Genomic DNA, 23327 nt, shown 5'->3' on the forward strand with positions numbered 1-23327 from the left:
TGATAGGCCTTAGATGTGTTGTAAAACTATGCACTCTTTTCTACTCTCACTACCAATGGTTATGCAGAAGGAACAGTGGAACAAATTAAGAAAGAGAATGAGGGGAGATGATCAGATGATCAATGGGACAAAAGTCTTACTATTATTGTTACCAAAGCTGACATCAGTTCCTGAAGAAGTGTTCCACATCACAGTGAATTAATTATAGAGCCAGCAGCAGAGCTTATTCGTTTAAAAGGACATAGACATGTCAGGTTTTACTTTACATTAAATATATAATCCATGTTACATAAAACATCAATAATCACATGTACATATAGTACATGCCATTATTTCATGTTTTTAAGATGATGCCATCTTTTTGGAGATGGTGTCTTCAATGTGAAATGAGTAGAGGTATCTTCTCCCAGCGTCACAAGTTTTGACGGCATATGGTTTTGCCAAGCTTCTGCACACCCAGTCACCAGTCTGTTACAAGGTTAAAGTAGAGTTTGAAATATATATATATATATATATGACAGACCACAACAATTATCAACACTGTAATGTGATAAATGCACGGCACAGACAATAAATTATACAGTAAGCATCATGTTGTGACCTTGAGAAACCCATTTGGTGTAATTACTAGACGATAATGGGATAATAAATTATCATCCCAAGAAAAAAAGGTTTTAAGTCTAGATCTTTATATAATGAGGAGCGGCCTTGGTCAACCCGGCCTCTATAATTCACTGACAAGTAGTCTCTCATATTGTTAATTAATCATGTAAATCTATGTGTCTATCATGTATCTAGGATGTAGAAAGAGAAGTGATGGTCAACCCTTGTGAAGTAAAAGCTGTAGTAAAAGTACTGCCTCAAGCTGATTATCTCCAGGAATCGAGGTACTGGGGTGCACGTAATCTTGCTCACTGTGTAGATAAACTCTAAAATACTAGAGTAAAATCTGGGTCAGGAAAAAATAGAAGAGGCGTGTTTGAACCAGTGGGACTCACCCTGCTTTCTCTACTGTCACTTTTTTCTCCTCCTGTCCATGTGTCCATGTTTCCTCTCTTCTTTGTGCCTCCCCTCCACCTCTTCCCTCTCTCTCACCCTCTTCCTGTTTTTTCAGTGAGGGTGGCTGAAGTGCAGGAATCATCAGAACAGCCCATGTGCAGCTGACTTCTATTCAGAGCTGTAATGGCTGACGCTGTGCGCAGCTGAGCCCCATTCAAAGCCAGAGCGGCTCCTCCATGTACAGTTGATTTCTTCCAATACGCCCAGTTCCGCCACTTGAGCCGTCTACCGTTCAATGCTTATTTTCTCCTCCATCAAGCTCTCCCTCTGTCTGCCTTCCTTTACCTCCTCTCTCCTGACAGATTTCTAAAGTTAATATTTCCTACTTTGCGAGCCTGATGTGTGCAGGAGATTGTGCTTGTTAAACCTTTTTCTTAATGCTTGCCCAGGCTGCTGTGAATAAGCCTCTCATCTGCTTCAGAGTACCTCTTTGCTCACTGGGATAGGTAATGTGGACAGAAAAATTAATAGTGGGATCATGATTAAATAGGGGTGTGGTGAAATCTTGCGCAATTGACGTTTTTTATACACTCTCACAAAAAATGGGTAAAATTGCTTTTTGCAGGTCTGTCCTAAACTGTGTTGGTCAGACGGTCTAAAGGGGATACTACCCGCAGAGCAATAATGTAAAGCACATCAGAGTAGGCTATAGGGCAGGTAGACTTAAAAAATTATTATGAATTCTTATTAAACACAATCTCATTTAAAAAGGTTACTTCCACAATCAAAAGCACTTTGTTAAACTCTGAGCCCTGCACACACACTATAGATATTTTTTAAAAAGTATGTGATTTCAGAAACCAGCAGGGTCTTTGTTTGGCTTGTTTTTCTAAAATAACTCTCTATTGGTCTACTTGTCATGCCTGTTTTTATCTCTTCCTTTCTGCTTCTCCTGGTCTAGCCTACATCATCTAGCCTCCAACTTTTTGACCTTCATGCTTTTACCTTTCTTCTTTCTACTTACCAAAGTTAGCCACGTATTCGAGGCTTGCCCATATCGCCTGCCTTTCCTCTGTTTGTCCCAGCCAGGCCTCTTGTTCGCTGTTGTATCGAGTGCAGCCTCGAGCGAGGCCTGACATTTGCTGCTACTGTGAAGGGGGGGGACAGAGGTGAGGCGACTGGACTGTTGCATGGGGGGAGATAACGCAGCAGCAGAGAACTGGACTGCATTACAAATGAGAGCTCTTTGACCCAATGTACCTGCTCTAACCAAGTTTAGGTCGAAACATATTCCTGATGGAGTTGGACTTTAATTTGAGATAGACTTTTCATTTGGCTTAAAGTACTGACTACCTGAAATTGACAAATTCATTGTTTGCAAGCTGGTTTTATCTTTTAGTTGGAAAGGCAGATTTCCCTGCAGAGCCCAGCTCTTCACAGTCCAAAAGGCTTTAGAAAAACCTGGAGGAAAGCTATTGCTTTAGTCCATCTTTCCTTTCCTTCCCATCGCTGTGTACAGAGAGTTCAAATCTGCACGCTGTACATCAACATGTACGATTCAGTGTAACTAGCCCACAATTTGTTTCTTTAATAAGTAACAAAAACTGCATTGGCAACTTGTAAAGGTTTTAACAGGAAACTGTTAACGGTTAAGTCTCGCTCTGAAATCTCATGAGAGGCGAGCTGTTGCATGAAGATGACGGAGGAAATGTGAGTTGGAGAGGATTTGTTGCGCTGGAGTAACGTTAATAATGGAAATAAAGTCTTGCTAGCAGCTCCTACACAACAAAGAGGGGGCTGAACTTGTATATAGCCTTTTTAACAACAATGAATGAGGTAAATGACTGATGGATGAACAGATAGGGGTGTGTGTGTGTGTGTGTGTCTTTAATTGCACTCAGAAGCAGCCTGTAAAATAGATGGCTATCATGTGATAGTGATCTCGGGACACCGAGGAATGTTTCTGCTCACTAAACTGGTGACCCACTGGCCTGCGTTTGTTCCTGTGTGTGTGTGTGTGTGTGTGTGTGTGTGTGTGTGTGTGTGTAAGAGAGTGAGAGAGGGCTGCACAGAAACACTGCACAATCCCCCTGGTCAAAGTGGCAGTTTACTCAGCAACACTACTCATGGTGTTTATTTCAGTCTGAGTTTGATCTATGTTTATACCGTGTGTGTGTGTCTCCTGCAGGTTTTGGCTTGCTGCCGTCCTACCTCACTCTTCTGACGCTAAGCAGCTTTAGCTTGATCACCATCTGTTCAACCAGTCTGTGTTTGTGCACAAAGACTGCCTCACACTCCTCACCCATTCTCTCTCTCACACACACACACACACACTTGAGCAGCACTGCTTGTGTTCAGACCCCAGCGAGCGGTGGTGTTTTGTTTAGCTGTGAAATGGGTGCTTTCACGTTACCACTGAGGTTGTGCTGAGTGTAATTTGCTGTGGGATGGGTAATTCACAGAAGGCAGCAGGTAGTGGTTGTGTCTGTGCTGTGTGTGTGTGTGTGTGTGTGTTTGTTCGAGTTAAAAGCTGCTCCGCTGGTGAACCCAGCTAACTGCTGTGTTTCCCTGTTCACCCATAGGACAGACGTGACAGTATTGAAAGAGATGAAAAGCCACAGAAACACAGGGAAGTAAAAGTGTGGTATACTCTTTCAGACATAATTGTTTTTTATTCACTCCACTTCACAGACCCATTGAAACTATGACCACGTTTTCTGAATATGTGTGTGATCTGGGTCATCTTGATAGATGCCGTCATCAGAGCTGGAGTTGGTAGCATTGTAACCAAGGTAACAGACAACAGATGTTTTACTTTGGTTCTCCTGTCTAGGGCTGGGAATCAATATTCAAACACTTTTAGTACCAATTAAAAAAGTATTAAGTACCACATTCATAACATTCACAAACATCTATCTTGTTTCCTTTATTCCTTGATATTGAAATATAAGATTGCCAAAACACCAAAAGCCCAAGAGCACATAGGTCACACATGGAAAGAAGCACAGCACCTGATCCGACAATGCAGCTAACTAGGATGCTACATCTGAATGTAAATAAATATACATTTTCTAACCTGCTATCCTCTCTGATATTTATTTGCCATGCTTCAGATGTTTTATCTGGTAAAATTGTAGTGCAGAGTTACATAATTTGTGAATTCAGAGACACAAAATGAATTTCCTCCATTCCTCCCTACTGTGATTGTGGAGGTCAGCTGCCGTGTGCTGCAAAACCTGATGGAAAATCAGCATTGTGCATGCTGCTGTGGCACTATTGGTCTTACTTTGTTTCAATATCACTGTGGCTGTGCAGTTAATAGACTTTTATTTTCAAATACGATTTTGGTTTCCTAAGATTATGAAAATAAATTATCAAAATAAAATGAGTAGTGTTCCGCAGTGCGTTTCGAGATGATGCTCTCGTTCTGTCTTGTGTTCCCTTTCCTTTACACCGGTGGCTCGCAACTCAACCTAACAGCCCAAACTCCGTCTCAACAGGCTGTGGCAAGTTTAGGTCAGCTCTAGTCAAGATGACGACGGTTACAACTGCTAAACTTGTTAGTCAGGATTATTATCTTAAGCCTACAGCATTTTACACTGCATTCATTAGCCTTCCCTCTACTCATAGCTTATTAACCCTGCTGTTAGCCTAATGTTGGATTTCTTAAGTCATGGGCTATTTGGGATTTTTGGGGTAATGCATGTAACAATAAAAAAAAAAAGCATGTAATAATTCTAAAATTAAGTAAATGTGTGATGTTTCATATTTCAGTGATTAATCGTGTTAAATAATCATGATCTCAATATTGACTAAAGTAATTGTGATTATGATTTTTGCCATAATCGAGCAGCCCTAAAAATCAGTACAGAAACTCAGCTGATATCATGCTATTCTGATACCTATCAAAATTTTTCAAACGATTTCCAGCCTCGTGCCTGTCCTATATTAAAGACACACACATACTTTACACTTATCTCATGGCCTGTTTATCCAGATCATTAAAGCTCATCATCAATTTCCACAAATTCCACAAATTTCCACAGCTAAAGTATGCTTTCCTACATATTAATTTGTCACATCACAGTACATGCCTGCTTACCTATACCAGGGTGCTGCATTTAACCCAGTGCATGCTGGGATATGTTACAACAATGTATAGGACATAGACGGATGGGATGATATGCCTGCTGCTGCCAGCATGTTTGTCTTTGTTTCTGTTCTTCGAAAAGAGCTGTTGCTTCAGTTATCTCTGTCTGCACCAGCTCACCTCCCTCCTCCCTGCTCCTGAACGTCATCTTCCCAACATATAAATACATTTTTCTCACACACGTGTATCAGCACTCATTATTCCACAGTATGAACAGGTCAGTTCAAGCCCCTGGTTTGTTCATTCTAACCCGCAGCCCTTGACTGGTAGGCCTCTGTTTATCCCGTTGACTGAATGGGATGATGCACTCACTCCACAGGAGGGATGATTCAATATGTGAACTCTCCAACCTCAGCAAAGAGATCCAAAGTGCAGTCCTGGCTTCTCTGCATGCAGCGATGTGCTGCTTCACACAGTGTTGTGCAGGAAACAAGCATAACCCACGCTCAGACTCTGTGTGCTCTTCTTACTTTTGCCTCTTGGGTTAAAATTTTAACATAATTTTGATGCATCCAGAAGTGGAGTAGCTGTAGTAAAGAGAGAAGGGTAGTAGTGCATTTACTTGGTTTACTCCACTTTCCATCAGGGATTGGCAAAGTAATTATCTGTTGGCTTTCTGTGAGTGTGTTACACCTCCCACTTATCTCCTTTGAACATCAATGGGATTATTTTTATATGATTTTGTCTATATTTTGTCAGCTGGGGATGCAACGATCCAAAACTGATATTGGATATTGGCCTGATACTGACTCAAATAGCTGGATTGTTGTATCGGTGACAAGGGGGACAGTCCATACAATTCAATGACCCAAACATTTTCCTAGTAGATCTTACATAGCATGGAGGGAGCTAAAAACAAGGGGTCAGCAGTTTTGAGGGATTGATCAAGCCTGGTGTTGCACTTAAAATAATGATTCCCTGTCTCTTCCTCTCTGTGAGAAACACAGCTTATTAATTTTACTCTGGTATCGGATTGGCACTCGACCCGATACCCAAAGCCCAGGTATCGGTATCTGGGTATTTTCAGCAATAAAGCTCTAAGAATCTGACTGGTGGTGGGCCAGTGACACACAAACAGCAGGCTGACAAAGTGAGAGGGGTCCAACTGCAGACCTCCACTGTCAGGCCGGTCAGTTTCTTACGTCTCCACAGGACGTAACGTGATGCATTCTCGGTTGTTTCGCTACTCTGCACATCACGACAGCGGTAGGTGACTGGTTAGCATTATACAAAACATTGAGTAAAGTCTGAATGCATTGCTCTTGGTATATTTTCGTCGTCAATAACTACCGCTGTCAATATTGTACATACACATCACACAAATTACAAAATGTTACACGTGTGTAAGTTAGGCTGTATGAATTGATCTTAGTTGAATTGAAGTTTATGTACTACGACAGTGTTTCCCAACCCTTTCCTGGAGAAAGTTCCCCCCTGTCCTGCATGATTTACTCTGTCCCTGCTTCAACACAGCTGATTGAAGCAGCTTCAGGATTCATAACGAGTTGATAGTTTGAATCAGCTGTTTTGGAGCAGTGAGATATTTAACTCACACGGTGATTTAAACAGTTATCCTCATAAAGATATTACTCCTCACCACAGCCACTGTTGGCATATCCTAATTTGCGTGATTTAGATGTAGAAATATTGATAGTGGTAGATATGTTGATGGAACATGCCAAGACCCATGCATTCAGACTTTTAAAAATATTTTGGATGATGCAAATCAGTCACTGCTGCCAACTCCTTTTCTAACTGTGTAATCTGTGTGTGTACAGTGAATAAATTAAAGTATTATTACAGTAGGCTATTGTCTCCATTCATTTTTAAAAAGTGGATATTTACAAAATTATTGATACATGTATTGCATGTGTGTTCATTTTTACGGATTGCACAGTTTGATAGTCCATATAGTCCAGCAGGGTTAATCATGCATCTGTGGGGGTCAGTAATTAATTTACTAACAACAATTATTTTCAATGACAAATGTACAATATATTAATAAGATAAACACAAAGACGTTTTCCAAACGAACTCTGCTGTGCACCGCCTGAATGTCATTACAACATGATTAATAGTTAATATGATACCATAAAGGGCGGATTTGCGGTCTCTCATTGAGCAGTAGTCTTTGTTGGTTTGTTTCAGGCTTTAAAACTTGAACTTAGTTGCAGTATCACACACATCTGGGGCAAGTGGGCTGCTGTGTGTGAGAGAAAGTGTTGACCACGTAATGAGCAATGAAGTCTGTCCAGGCTTCTATTATTTATTTATTAATCCCTGCTGCTAACGTCCGTTATACACTAAAGATCCCCACGAAGCTCAAATTGTAGTCCAGTTTCCACAGTTGTCCGTTTTTCCTATTAAATTCAGCTGATAGCAGTAAAATGCCATAGTATATTACTCTTCAAAAGGAAATTATGAATGAGAAGTGTGTGGAAGAGAGGCTAAGTTACACTCTTAATCAACGACAATGTTTTTCTGTGAATGGATGTGGCTAGCTGTATGGACGGAGTTAACGTCATATTTTGACAGAATAAATAAATAGTGCCTGTAAAAAAAGATACTGTTACTAGTTAAATGATTGAAGTGATATACAGTGGGCTTTGTTGCTACATTGGCACGTTAAGTGCTAAGTAGAATAGGCTCAAATCAATATGCTATATTTAAGGAATTAGCCTGCTAGTTTCCCGTTACAATGTTGACTAAATAATTAAATATAAATCAACGACAAAAACCCTCCCCCTATGTCTACGTGATTAAACTTTATAATTTTTGAATGCGTTTCCTGTCAAATCGCACGCTTTTATTTTGTAGTTTTTGCATGTATTTCCTGTCCTGACCGGCCTGACAGTGGAGGTCTGCAGTTGGACCCTCATGGACAAAGTTGGCAACCAGTTGTTAAACCTAGTGGACCATTTAGCAGCTAAAGAGCCGGACATGTCCCTCAGGACTGGGAGACTAAAAACTGAGCTAACAGAGAGTGAATTCTGGACTGATAAGGTGGGCAGAAACACGGCTCCAAATGCTGATGTTGCTCAGTATCTGCTGGATGTGTAAATAAGCAACTGTTTGCTAACTAGTTCCCCATGTAAGGTGATAATGTGTTCTGTTAACAGCGTGTTGAAGCTGCCCCCAATAGGCTGGGGGAAAAATCAGTTGATTCAGGCTTAACAGTGGTTAGTAAGAACATGTACAACAGCATGTTAAATGTGTTGTTTTTTTTCCCCATCTGTGTTGTTCAGGGGTCCCTTCAGCGTGGTGAGAAGATGCATCAACAGAGACACGGGGCAGCAGTTTGCTGTCAAAATCGTGGATGTGGCCCAGTTCACCTCCAGTCCTGGACTCAGTACAGAGGGTAAGAGCTCGCGATCTCTCACTGCATCTCGCTGTTAATGTCTCTTGTTGCTGTCTGCAGTTTCCAGTCGCTCATGAATACAGCTGAAGATAATTGCTTTTTGACAGTCATTTATTCATCCCACTCTGTTACACACTAAAAGTTGGTGAAGTGCAACCGAGAGGTCAGATGCTTGTCCTTGTTTAATGTTTTCCCCTGAGCACTACTTCTCATTCACTCAGTTGCTCACAACCACACCTGGGAGTTTTCCAGTTCAATCACAGTCTTCTTCTGTTGTCTTTGGGCTGTTCCATTGAAGCAGTTAATTATTAAGCCATGCTGCGGGCACCTTGAGAGTAATTGTTTAGGAAAAAGAAAACTACTATCCCTCCACTCTACATAGAGTTGGCTTATATTTATTTTAAGAAAAATACACTTTTCAAATCAAATATGTGTGTAATGCTGAAACAACAGGAGGAGACACTTTCATAGTTTGTAACACATTTAAATAACATACTTAGTGGAACTTTATTGGTAATTAATGGGGCTGTTGTTCCCATATTGATTTCAAATGTGTTAGTTATGGATGCTTTTGGTAACTTCCATTTACAGGAAGGTGCACAAAGTAATATATCACTTAAGTGAGTATAAATTTTACATGAAGTAATTATTAAAATATGTATAGACTATTAAGGTTATTTAAGAGACTAAATTAAAGATGGTTCAGTAATTCAAAAAAGTTTATATATACAGGTGGTGTTGTGTTGCCAATCCAGGAAAAGGCTGCTGAGTATCGTCTAGACGAATCAGAGGTCTTATCAGATGTTTCCCTACTGACTGAAGGAGCAGTCGAGGGGAGGGGTGAAGAGAACAAGAGAGGAGGAGAGATTGAATTAAAGATATGTGATGGTGGTGGAGTGGGGGAGGGGGGGGTGATAAGCCCGAAACCATTAGATGAACTGAGACGCCTGAAGGGAGATTTAGACGAATACAGGACTTTGTTATGTTGAGTGTGGTCAGTCTGCTGTGAGTCAGGTTTACTACAGGCCATACATCAAGCACGTATATTTAGAAAGCAATGAATAGACCTCCAATACATAACTGCTTTCCCCAGCGTTAACGTATCACTACACCAACAGAAAAGCAACAGCATCGACCAAGAGCACAAGTGATAACTCACGACTGTTCAGTTTATGCAGTTTTAAACATTACCAAGAGTGTCACAGCAGTGTAATGCTGGTGTTGTCCCTCCTTTGTCTAATTTTAATGCTAAGCTAGGCTAAACACATGCTTCTTATATCCAGGTCTGTAATTAATTCACAGACACGAAATTGTCAACTTTCTCATTTCACTTTTAAAAAGACAGAAGATAAGCCTTTAAATGTCACCGGTAAATTAATGTTCCATGGTTTGTTATATTCCACTAATTATCAGCACTTGTGAAATAGACTGAAATATCTCAACTATCCAACTAATGGATGGATTGTTGGGAAAGGTTGTACAGTGTGGTTCTCAATGGATGAATTCCATTGACTTTGGCAATTACATAATATTTACAATTGCTATATAGTCAGGGTTTAGTGTCTTGCTCAGGGACACATTGGTGGATGTGTCACAGTGGGAATCGAACCCTAGTCTCTCACACCAAAGGCATGTGTCTTATCCACTGTACCTCGGTGCGATCCCCTGTCTCTTCCTCCACTGCCACTGTGAGCTTCACGTTTGTGGTTTTGGGTGAAATGGCTTTTACTATTGGATGGATTGTCATGAGAGTTGGTTCAGACATTCTTATCACCCCTTAAAATGAATTCGTGTTGCTAGCACTCTAATGCGCTGAATTAAGATGGTGAACATGCAAAATCTTTCCTGCTTCACATCAGTATGACAGCGTGGCTTTAGATTTCTACCCAAACCAAGCCCCATAATAGACTAGTACCTGTCCAAACCTTCTCTTACCCAGTGATAAAACTGTACATCAGTGCCCAAAATAATAAACAAGATAAACAAGTGTACAAAAATATGTATGGATAGATGCTTGTAAATCTTTTGACCTGGGGGATAAGCAGCATTAAATCAGCCCAAAACTTCCCCGACTCTTAAAGTTAATTGCACATACAGGCAACGGGCTTATCATACAGTGCTATGTACTTGTCTAATTTTCTACAGTAGTATTAGGCATGATTTTTGCAAGCTATGAAAAGTTAGGTGTGCCTTTTTAATTTTGTGTCTCTTCCAAATATACTGACTGATTAAAAAAAGTGTGGTGGAGCTTATATGATTTGTTGTGTCACCGTGCAGACATGCTACGAGTTCAAGATAATTAATGTTTCTTAGACAAGCTTTACCTGCCACATTACACTGTCGCCTTCTTTACCTTCTCTAATTCTCTCTCTGTGATCGAGAGTACATAATCCAGCATGGCAGGCATGGCAGGGCTGCTCCTTAGTTTACTTAAGCTTCTACAAAGCAGACATAAAGTGTTCAGCCATTCGTACAGTTACACCACATGCACACACTTCACACACTGTAAGAGTTAGAGTAAAGAGAGAAAGTGAAGGGCTTAATAAGAACAAAGGAGAAAGACAAAGAGAAGGTGTCAGAGATTGGAAAAGAGAGCAGTGTGGATGTGAGGACAGTTTACGTGTGAAAAGGTCTTTTGCACACGCTAGCCCTTTTAAGGTCATTTAAATAAAGTTGTCCATTCACCCTGAAATATAGAAATAGTACGAAACATGGCTACATCTCTTTTCCTTTAAAGCAGGCATTACTATTATAATCTTAAATGAGGTGGGACAGGCCGAGCCTCTTACTCTGCTTGGTTTTTATCGCCTCCTTTTCCATCCCGTATTCACCCATTCAGTAGAACTTAAAACAGTGATTGAGCATCATAAATCCACCCCAGAATGGTCCTACCATTGAGACTCTTGATCAAATCGCTATTTCATGCTTGCAGAGTTGTCAGATAGCATATATGCAGATCATTGACCTGTGTTGAGCGAGTTGGAGGCAAAAGAAAATTCTTCTGAAGATTTCGGTGGCACAGCCTCCAACTTTATTTTTATTTTGTTCCCTGTCCACTGCAAAGCAAGAGAGCTATTTTTTAGATTTGTCCACCTGAGGCAGGTATTCTTGATTTGACATACCATGAGAGTGGGTCACAGTCCATCCATCCAGACTGGGGCCAAATGAAAGATAAGATATATTTATTGATCCGCAGAGGGTAAATTCAGGATGCTGCAGCACTCGACAGAAATACAGCGCAGGTAAACAAAGAAAGTAAAAAATGATATGATGTAAATATGAATAGAAGTAACTATACAATATAATTGTGTTGTGAAATATATATTATCGTACAGCAATACAACATCGATTTTAAGCTACTTTAAAGGGGGAAATTTGGGAATCAGTGTCTTTAAAATGTCAGGATGCCTAGGTCACAATCAGAATCTAAAATAGAATAATTTCATTCAGAAACAACACAGAGGAAGTCGGCCAGGATTCAGCAGAAATCTGTGAGCTGAAACAGAAACGTGCATCTGTGCAAAGAGTGTAAAGAGCAAATATCACATTAATGATCTGTAAAATAACCTGAAATATGAGATGGGAAAGCACAGTGGAGAGTGTCGGAGGAAATTGCATTATTGTAAACTCCTTCACCACTTGTAATGTAATCACCAAACTGGTTGATTGCTGGACATCCATCTTGACGGTAGCTGCCCTCTCCTCCCGCTCTTAGCTTCCACATGCTGTTCAGTCACGTTGGCTTGACTTCTATTCACCAGTATACAGAGGCTTTCAGCGAATCCTGATTACATGTTCTCTCCTTAGAAACCGGGCGGTTTGTTGGCTTTCTTCTTATGAACAGTAGTGATGGAAAAACTGGCTTGACACACAAATTTTTCATTGTAGCTCTTCTAACAGTGCACCAGTGCCATTTCTCTTCATTTCCAGCATTTATGGTCACGTGTTGTTTTTGTGCGTGACTGCATGTGTGTGTATGTGCAAACATGCTACATGTTAGGTGTGCAATGGGTCACAAAAGTCACGGTTCAGATGGTACCAGGGTTTTTGTTTCACATATCGAATCCTATTTCAAATCAGCAAAAAAGAAGAAAAGCTTAGGGTTAAATAAATCTTAAAATGCGCTTTGGCTCTGATGTATCCGCGCCTTCATGTCTGTAGCATAGACTTTATAAAAGAAGTGGACGTAGTCACTGTGACCGTTTTGAAGCCTTGAGTTTTGCATTTTGGCGAACGCCATCTTATTTTTTTGGAACCAGATGTGACCATATTTGGACGAAAGTGTGGCGCTAGCTAGCTTAGTTAGCAAGGTGCCCCTGCAATTCATTTTAACATTTTAACTTTTTAGTGGCATGCTAATTTTGGCTAGCTAAAAACAGGCTTAAAACAAAATGTACTTGCTGGAAAAATGAACCGTCAACTCCTAATAAGCTTTTTCAGAAGCGCTGGTTAAATGCACACAGAGAGGCGGATACAAGTCGCCTCTATCCTGATTGACAAGTTGCCATGGCAGCAACTTGTCAATCACTAGGTAGCCCTACCCTAAAGCCTCCCCTGCTTTCTGGTCTATTTTCCTCATAATTTACTAAATGAACATCATGCTGTGTTGAAGAACACTTGAAACCAGCGACTAAGACCATAAACTCATTAGGAAAGTGTTTACTGAGGTAATAAATCAGCTGAGAAGTAGAACCATTTTCTCATAGCCTTCTAGATAATCACACTTCTTCTTGCAAACAGTGGAGTCACCCCCTGCTGGCTGTTAGAGAGAATGCAAGGTTAAGGCACTTCAGCATTGCCTTCACTTTTCAGACCCGGAGTTTCATGCTTGGTCTGCAGTCTCCACCATGTAGTCTCGCTCAGTGTCCCGCCCACAGCACTGCATCTGATTGGTTACACATCATGAGTAATAACATATCAGAGCGGAGCTGTGTGTCGAAAGGAAGGCATCAGATATATTACGAAGCTGCAATAAACATCACAATCTGACGACCTGTCTAATGAAAAGCAGCCCAGTGAACAAGTGGTTAAACTTCGCAATGAATCCACAGTTCACCTGCGTGCCGGGCCGTGGAAATCAACTAGGATCCTTTACGCCACTAGTACATGGTCATTTATATCCAACCACAGTCACTCCTCTGTAGCACTCAGGAATCCATCAAACCATGCCTCCCCCTCCCTCCAGGCGCCAGCCAGCTATTCTCATTGTTGATTTGTTGTTATTTTCCGTATTTCTTTTGTTGCTGTTAGAAAGCAGAGCAGTTTCACTTGAGTGGGCAGCTGTAACACGGCACCACAGTTATCAAGCAGGCACACACACACACACAAACATACACCATGGACAGAGCTCAGACCAAGGGAAGTGGGTCAAATGGTTCGTGTCTTGGCAATGGGTTGGCCAGCAGGGGCCTGACACACACACACACACACACACACACACACACACACACACACACACACACACACACCAGCTTGTTTCTCGCCAGCCTGTCCGGAGGTCTGTCTGACGAATAGGTCAGCCCTCTGAGGGGATAAGAGAGAAAAGCTAGCCAGAGAATGAGCAAGATTCATCATGTGCCATCGCCTACTCACTTCACCGCCTCCTTTGGTCTCCCATCTCTCCTTTTCTTCTCTGTATGTCTTTCTCTGTATCCCTCCGCTCTTCATTTACTTTTTCTCCCCCTCCCCGTCTGTCTCTTTGTACCTCCTTCCTTTGTCTCCTTCAGAGTCGTAAAAGCTAAATCACTACATCACCGTGTTTGTGTGGTTTCTTACTGTCTGTAAAAACACTGTCAGGTCTCTCTCTCTCTCTCTCTCTCTCTCTCTCTCACACACACACACGCACACGCACACGCACACCTACTGTACAGCTGTGGGTGGTGGAGCTGTGGTAGCCTGGCCTCCAGGAGGAACAGGGATCACTGTAGAGATCACATCTGTTTATCACATCCTCTCTCCCCCTCTCGCTCTCCCTCTCAATTCAATGGAATTCAGTTGGCTTTATTGGCATGCTGTTTTAACTCAAACATGTTGCCAAAGAAGAAGTCACATGAAAAGTAAAAAAAAAATAATAAAAGAGAAATAACAAACAAAAAACAAAATATTTCTTACCTCTCCTTCCCTCCCTCCCCCCTTCCTTCTCTTTTTGAAGTTTCTCTTTCCTTTCAGCACTAACGTTTCTCGCTTACTTTCAGTCTCTCCTGGTTTTCATATACTTCTGTCTGAAGGTCCAAGTGCTCTGCATGAAGACACACACAGCTGTCTGTAAAGCATGAGGGAGCAAATAAAAATACAACATGTAAACAGTAGCAATGGGAAACAGGAATCTGCCTGCAGCATGCATACTGATAGATTCCATGCTTTCCCAGCCAGCTGTTGATTTATTGTCTATTGTTGCTTCCACAAAAAAACAAAAGATCCTCAGAACAATGAGTATATGATGATTTGATTGATGAGTGCTCACTGACGAGGCTACCTGCAGACGTGTCCGCAGACACCTTCTGTTTATTGACCTTGTGAGTGCAGGTATCAGCCGATTCTTTAAAAATGCCAGATATCGCCCCTTATAGTCAGTCTGTCACTACTTAGAGATGTTTCATTCATATCATCTCAATAATTTAAATCTCAACTAGGGCTGAACGATTAATCGTTTTCCAATCGAAATAGCGTTTTGGAAGAACACGATTAGCTAATTGCGAAGATAGCGATTAAAATGTAGGTTAATTATACAGTTAATTATACGCATCTAACCCGTTCTAAACATGCAGTAACAAATTAATTCCGTTATCATCCTTGTGTGACAGATCTGCTCGCCAATTACAAGCGCCATGCGCCTCCTGTTACGGTGCTACTCACCAATCAGAGCTGGCACAGGGCGTGAACATTTTACAACAACATATGAAACTAGAGGAAAATGTGGGATAATGGCGCCAGACGAGCCGACACAGGCAGCGGCTGTGACGCGGTTTTGTTCGGCGTCAAGTTCATTTAAGGCAAACAACGAGCCCCAAAGTCTAGTTCTTATAGATTCACCGGTGTAACATGCCTGGTACAAGAGAGGAAAGGAAGTCTGCTGTTACATTTAAGGCTCATTAAGCCCAAATGAGTCCTTCCTTGATTACTTATATTCCTGTTCTGGCCTATTCTGTAAGGGTCCACCGATCAAAAGAATCAAAACAGCTTGTGTGAAGTCCGATTTCTGTCTGCTAACTTCTCTCATCCAGTACCATGTTGTTGTCGTGATGTTACTTAACAATAAAAGCGCATAAGCCATCTGTCGGAGCTAGATCAAATGAATGACCTGTATTTTCTATTATTTGATCATTTTTATACAAGTATTATTCTGTTTGAAATCAATAAACTGTTTCATAGTAGTTTCAGTTTTGTGCAAAAGGAATTAAAGGCCTGTCTCAAATATAGCCAGGGTCAATTCAGTGATTTTAGCAAATAAAAGCTCGGGCTATTATTCAAAGTTTTACGGTAGTTAAATTGTTTTTTTCCGTCTGTTTTAACTGTGTTTATTGTTGATATATGATTGGGAGTCAGCAAAGGGTGTTTTATTTAGATTCTCTAGGCTGTTCTGTGTCTGACTTCCTGCCCCGGTTCACCTGCTCTGTGCTGCTTGATGTGGCTTCCGTAAAAAAATAGACTGGCCTTGAATAGTGAACTTTAGCAAAACTTCAATAAAAAAAATTGCAAAACTACCACGCATGCACAGTCAAAGTAAGACAGACCCTTACGTTAGTGGAATCACATGATTGGCTGAAATGTTTCCCGCATTGGCTGTTAAAAACAGACGATTGGCTTTCTAGCAGGAGGGGCGGGATAACCGCCATCTTTTCCATTACAGGCTTTCCCCATAGAGTTGTATTGAGGATGTGATTGAGTGGTGTGCCTCCTCTATAAAACATCTCTGCTTGACGTTAATGCATTGCAGAGAAGATGTCAGTGCCTGCTTCACAATAATTATTTGTTATTAATGTTAAATTAAATTGATAGGTCTATGTCTGGCCCTCAGGGAGTTGAAGGTTAAGTTTGGTTTTCCATTTTGCATTTATTAGTTCATATTATCGACAGTCAATTAGTAGAATAGAAACGCTAGTTGAATTTTAAATAAAGCTCATATTCTTGTTAAAGCAAATGCACACTGAGCTTGGATTACTTGGTTTTTCAGAGAATTTTATTGTTGATGATGAACTTTGAGTATCATGCACCTTACACCTCTCATTATATTCTGTAACTTTTTTGTATGTGTGTGCAGTGTTGTGCATATCCACGTTCGGACAGCACATCCTGCAGACCTATCTGTCTCTTCCTCATAGTCGTTTTTTTTGCTTATTAATTCTCTGCTGCATCCACTTTTGGCACAGGATCAATTGCGTCCTATTTGATTTGAGTGTTCACACACACAACCACACACAGCTAACTTAAATGCAATGAGAGTGGCTTTTCTGCTGAAGTTTTTCTGAGCTCAATAAAATAGGTTGGGCAATAGCATCTAATAAAGTATCATGTGTAATCTCCAGCAGCAGTTACAGTGACGGACATAAGCAGCAAGCTCACCAGATGACATCAAACGTGGCAGGCTGCAATGCCCTTAAGGTAGCCACTTATCTGGCTTTAGAAGCATTAGCATGGTGTTAGAGCTAGCCCAAGCCTTGTGCTTGTCCTCGAAGGATTAACTTAATGTTAGCGCAGAGGCTCGCAGCAACACAAGTGGTTCGTGGTTTCATCTCTGGGCTTAATTAAATGTCATTGTGCACCTAGAAGAACAATACAAGGATTTTTCATTATAGTTCATAGTATGTATACATATGTGTGTGTGTGTGTGTGTGTGTGTGTGAAGGTATCGGGTCTTTGAAGAAACATCTACTTTTTATCCATTCAGTGTTCCTGTCCATAAATCATTTAAGTTCCATGTACTGTGTACTGAGCATGTATATTTTGGCAAAACCTTGCTATTTCAGTAGGAGAGATGGATATAAAAAGTTAATACAGTTAAGTGCACTCTGTGATGCATTTACAGCAAATGAAATTGAGGTTATGCTCAAGCAGAAAGGTTATGTATATGCTCTATATTTCCTTGGTCGGCTTCAACCTTCCACACGTCTCAGAACAACAGCTGCCAGGAGGCAAAGCATGAATGAATGGATCAAAGGATTGAGAGATTGAATGGAAGGATGAAAGTGAGATTGACGGGATAGGCTGTGTTCAGATGTTCATATTGAAAGCAACCCCTATTGTTTATCAAATCCAGTCTTTACTGTCTTGGCTGTTGTTTGCTTGTATAACCTGTCAGATTTGTGTTCTGTTAACCACATCCACCTGTTGCTGGGTTAGTGAGGCAGACATGCACACTAGCTAGTGTGGTCTTCTTAAATGAATTAATGTTTTTTATGGTCAGGAATTAATGTGATATACAGCTGGGAAGTACTTAAAGTCTGATTTCCCAGAATTCTGGGCCACAACCTGCCAGGGACTACTTCATCAGCCAAACTTAATTCTAACCAAACTTAGAATCCCGGTTAATATCACACTTAAAGTGAATTACAGATGCAGCTAGCTAACCGAGCTTGCTAGCGTCACCCTCTAATTCAAATACGGTCACATCTTGTGCCTTGTTGCAAGTTCAGAATAAAAATGTTAAATAAAGCTGTCTGATATACAGTAATCAGCTGGAGAGAGGCACATTATAATTAACAGCAGAAGGAGAAGAAGAAAAAGGATGCAGAACAGAAGATTAGAATGGATGTCGCAAGCGAAAAGTCTATGGGATGCAGTTTGGATGCCATAATGATTAATTTCAGTGCTCACTTTTCAGTAGCCACTATGTGAGCAAATATTTCATGTAAAAGCTTTGTAATCCAGTGGTGTTCTGCAGTTTAGTAGATGCACCAACTTCCTTCCATCCTTGCTCCATTCAACCCGTTTTACACGACAGAATGTTTTGCCATTTGCATCAGAGCGACAGTGACAAAGTATTGATTTGTCTCTGCTGTTTTTTTTCTGGTCCCCATGCGCATCTGTCTTGTCAACACTCTGGTTTCATCAAATGAATATCCAGTTATCTTCTCCTCTGTTTGTATCCTTTAAAAACTAAAAGAAATGTAGTTTCTCACTGCTGTTTGTCTCACAAGAGGGGGGGGGGGCTTGTTTGGTGGTGTGTGTTTTCATCTCTCCCCAGCGCATTGTTCTTTTCAGCTTCAGACACTCCCCTCCATTAACCCTCGTCTTCTTTAACAGCCAATTAAAGGGGTAGATGCTTATTGCCAGGCAGCAGTAAGAGGATCTAAAATAAAGGGGTGAATGAAAACAAACATCACTTGAACCAAAACAGATGCAGAGAGCTTTTTGCATACACGACAGTCCTGCAGATGAGTCATCATCACGGTTTTTCAGGAGTGCAACCCTTATGCTGCACTATGCGTTTTCCATTTTCCTCTCCGCTAACAGTAAGAGCTTAGCTGCAGAGAGCCCTAAGGTTGTCAAAATATAGCCGAGGTGTAGAAGCTTCAGGGTTCAAGTGCGTAGACTCGTGACAAAAAAAACCCCATAGTAGTGTGGTATAAAGGTTTCTTTCAACATGCTGCACGTTGTCCGTGGTGTCAGAGAGAACTTCTGCAAAATAAGGAAGGGCATGCCAGTTTTATGTCAGTGTAATGAGGGTAAGGGCAATAAAAAGGCCAAATCTGACAGGTCTGGTCAGACTGTGGCAAAAAGCTCATAAGGGATGAAGTCGAGGGGGGGAAAGAGATCCTGCTTACATTTCTAAATGTATAAAAAAAAAAAAATGCTGAGAGCAAGACAATTAGCCGTGTTCTCGTTAGGTTGTCTTCTTTGTTGCTGCACTATTCAGGTAGCAACAGTTGGTAATTCTGCTGGTAATATTTAGGGTGTCCCATTTTATGTAATCTATTGTCAATCTAGCTTTATTGGCATGGATGGAAAACAACAATATTGCCAAAGCTACAAATAAATTACAAAAGAACAATTCATTTTATACAGTTCATTAATTAAAGCAAGGGTGGGGGGGGATAAATATATAAAAAAATAAAATTTCACTCAAGACTCTGATTGGTCGAGACGTTTGCTGTCCCAAACTTTGTTAGTTCAGCATTCACACTCTATGGATGGACTTATGATTCTGGTTCTAGTGTAACATGGTATTAGATCTCTCCCATGGCGGTGAAAAAATAAAATATACTGTATATATGCTCACCTTCCTTTCTTTCTCTCTGTGTTCTCAGATCTGAAGAGGGAGGCCAGCATCTGCCACATGCTAAAGCACCCCCACATTGTGGAGCTTCTGGAGACGTACAGCTCAGATGGGATGCTCTACATGGTTTTCGAGTTGTAAGTCTCCGCTTGTCAAAGAGTGCACTCGGCATGATTGAACACGCATAAAAAGCCGCACATAAAACGCACCTGGGGGTGAAAGTTAAAAAAGGTTACACCTTTGAAGATAAGGTGGAAGGAGGACGCACAGTCGGGCGATAAGGAAGGAGAGAGAGAAACGGATGACTGCATTAGGAAGGCGGTTGTAGCAGTAGCAGGACAGAGAGAAAGCAAACCCTGTGGCGGTTTTATATAATCAACCGATATGAGAGCTGGTTAGCTGAGGGTGGGGGTAAGAAAAAAAGAAAGCGGGGAGAGCAGCATATATATATGAGGGAAAAGAGATGAGATTAAGATTTCACACTTGCTGCCACCACCAGCCTTTCTCAAAGCTACGCCTTCGCTGAGCTCCTCCCAGCCTGCTCGGTATCTTCATCTTTCCTCCTCTTCCAGAACTAATTCCTTTATCATTTAATTCTGTTATCGCTGAACAGGAAAGTGCTCGGGCTCGGCTCATAGTTTTATCACACGGCTTGGTGCACAGGAGAAAACTTTCAAGGAAATGCAAGTGAGCTCTGTTTAAAGGGATTTTTCACAGTTTTTGAAGCCCATTTGTGCACAAGCTTCTGTTTCACACACACACACACTAATGCACGCAGATCGGAGACCTTTTCTTTGTAGTGGTGCGGCCCGTCGAGAGCTGAGTAAACATGGCAGATGAATGCGGACAGCTTCATGTGTCTCCCCATTTCCCAGGTCGCTAATCAAGCAGGCTAAAATGTGAGCTGATTGAGGTGATAGAGTCTGCAGCCAAGTCCTACGTAACAGCCCTGTTTAATTGGTGCAGAGGCTTAGAGACAGTAAAGAGCAGGTTGCAGTAATTGGGGGAAGAATGGCAACAGAGCAATAACCAGAGACAGAATCTGCTGTGTGACTGGGTCATAATTAAGTGAGTGCGTGTATCTGAGGATTGTCATTCAGTCCACTAGATGTGTGTGTTGTGTAAGTAAACAGCCAGCTGAACAGAACTGAGGCAGTGTGTGAGGGCCTAATGGCCGCAGTTTTAAAGTCAGGTTATTGATTGCAAGCTGAGTATTGAGACAAGCTGTCACCTCTGGCTCGAGCCCGGTTTTAACTGGGCTGAGAAGCCGTCACCAGAGCAACATCTTTACTGTAAATGACTCCGGAAGGATTTTGTAAATGTGGCAGCATTAAACTTCACCATTAAAGCAACAGCTTCTCCTCCTGAAGGCTCTGTTAATATTGTGGAGCTGCACTACTCTGTGCAAACACTCTCATCTCTCTGTGAGAAGTACATGTTTACCCACAGTTTTAAAACTTGAAGTTGCTTTGGCACATACGCTCACTGAGTTTATCAAAGGATTAGCTGCTTTTATTGGGTAATTTATAAAATCATTGTGATTCGTTCAAGAAGCGATGTGTACACAGACGCAGCTACACTTTTTTTGCCACTATTTTCTGTCCATAAAATTAAATTCTAAATGCATTTAAGAGCCGCGTGATCTAACAGTGCAAAAGATCTCATTCAGTATCAGACAACACACAGATTTTGGCTTAGAGAGTAGCACCTAACCACCTTCTTTCCTTGTGCTACTTTCAAATGTACCTGCTACAAAAGAAGCTCCCTCTAGTTGAGTATCTATTGGTCATCCTTAAAAATCCTGGCGTTCTTGAGCGATTGACCTCAGACTGGCTCTCTCGTACCAGCTTTAGTTTTGGCAGCTGTGGTGATAGAGCTTCAGCCGACAGAGACCAACATGATTGCAGCTTCTCCTCTACTGACCTGTCTCCCCCATTTCACCTGCAAAGCTAATCACAGAGAAGTTTTAATAAGTGTGACCTTTCCCGCCCTGCCCTTTACACCACACCAAACCTCTCTTTCTCTGTGTGTGTGTCTCTCCCCTTCAATCTCTATCTTTATCAGTATGGATGGAGCAGACCTGTGTTTTGAGATCGTGAAGAGGGCAGATGCTGGCTTTGTCTACAGTGAAGCAGTGGCCAGGTGAGTTTTATGCCTGTTTTTTTTTTTCATCCCTGAAGATGCTCTCTCGTCCTGTTTTTATTTTATGCTCTGTATTGGTATTTTCAGTCATTACTTACATGTAAACACTTAACTGAGATAAATCACGACAATGTCTTTTCCTCAGCCACTACATGAGACAGATCCTCGAGGCGCTACGCTATTGCCATGACAACAATGTCATCCACCGAGACGTCAAGGTATTTCTGACTTACAATTCATTCTCTCGCTTTCCTACAATGGTGCGTAGCTGAAGCTGCAAAGTCACTGTTGCTGCCAGAGAGACTCCTAGTATATACAGTTGAGGCAGCGCTAACAAATGAGGACTGACGGTGCATTGCAGAGATATGATTATCAAGAAAGACACAGTGTCAGTCATTCAGAGCACCCATATCCGGACACAGCCAGTCCCAGACCTGCACTTCTAGTCAGACCTGCACCACTTACAGGCAGGGGCAGTAACAGCAGCATTTGGAATTGCAGATGTAGACCTGCTGATGTCCGCCATACAGGAAAGGAACTTAACAGCGGTTGGGGATGTAGTCTGTTGTATCATGTTGTAGTGACCTGTGAAACACCTCACACGATACATTTCAACAGCAGCACAAACTACATCCTCTGAAGTGTTCAGTCATCATAAAACAGTGTAATCGATAATGAAAAGAAAAGTTGCAGCCCTAAAATACACTGAACAAAATTATAACAACACTTTTTTGTTTTTGCCCCATTCATCATGAGCTGTGTGTGCCTTAGGCTGGCCACAATAAAAGGCATGAAAAATGTCAATTGCCATATCTCGTCTATTGCTTCAGTCAGTTAAAACTTAATGTTGATCAATTGTCTGATGGTCAAATACGGCAAAAGGTTAAGGCCAGGGTGTTTAGAAAAAATAAAGTTGGACATGTTATTTACAGGAGGTTATTGTAACATTAATATCTTCATTTTTATTTAACTATTCAAGTTATTATGGATGGTGTTTTTTCTCTATGTAGCCCGGAATTGGACAACAGTTTTTCTCCTAATTTAATCATCAGAAACACACAAAAAGAAGCTTTTAAAAAGAGAAGAACTTCTGTTGTAATGCTCATTTCCTGCTGTGGTGCTAATGTTAAAATTGCACCAGCTATTACTTTTTCTGCTTGTAGGTCGCAACGTCATTATGTCTTCATCTGCAGATCTAAACTACTGCTGCTACTTTCTTCTCCTCTAGGTGTAGAACTGGTCTAATAATGACTGCCTAAAATCTGCTGCCTCCCAAACATGAATAAGTGAGCCTGTGAGTGTAGGTGTTTTGTGTATAAGCTGTCTCTGCCAGAATATCTTCGTAAACGTGGATTTGAGCTTCCCTTGTTCTGTTTGACATTTTTCACACTTCCCAGACAAAGTAATCAGTCTGCTTTCAGTCAGCTGTTGATTTCTCTTTAATTCTTCTGTCCTTCTGTGCT

At 41.2% G+C, this 23327-nt stretch overlaps 1 protein-coding gene across 11 annotated transcripts in view; it reads left to right on the forward strand.

The window, feature by feature from the left end:
* The window catches only part of caska (calcium/calmodulin-dependent serine protein kinase a), a 145415-nt gene that overhangs the window by 52016 nt on the left and 70072 nt on the right, over positions 1-23327 (forward strand). For all 11 annotated transcript variants that reach the window (XM_038721397.1, XM_038721395.1, XM_038721400.1 and 8 more), the window contains exons 2-5: positions 8395-8507; positions 19754-19859; positions 21787-21864; positions 22010-22082. In XM_038721397.1, coding sequence (XP_038577325.1) covers positions 8395-8507; positions 19754-19859; positions 21787-21864; positions 22010-22082 — 370 coding nt within the window. The remainder of the gene's footprint in view (positions 1-8394; positions 8508-19753; positions 19860-21786; positions 21865-22009; positions 22083-23327) is intronic.

The sequence above is a fragment of the Micropterus salmoides genome, unplaced genomic scaffold, assembly GCF_014851395.1.
Source record: "Micropterus salmoides isolate LMB-PRFRI ecotype aquatic unplaced genomic scaffold, ASM1485139v1 Ms_hic_scaffold_15, whole genome shotgun sequence".
In the NCBI taxonomy this organism is placed as follows: domain Eukaryota; kingdom Metazoa; phylum Chordata; class Actinopteri; order Centrarchiformes; family Centrarchidae; genus Micropterus; species Micropterus salmoides.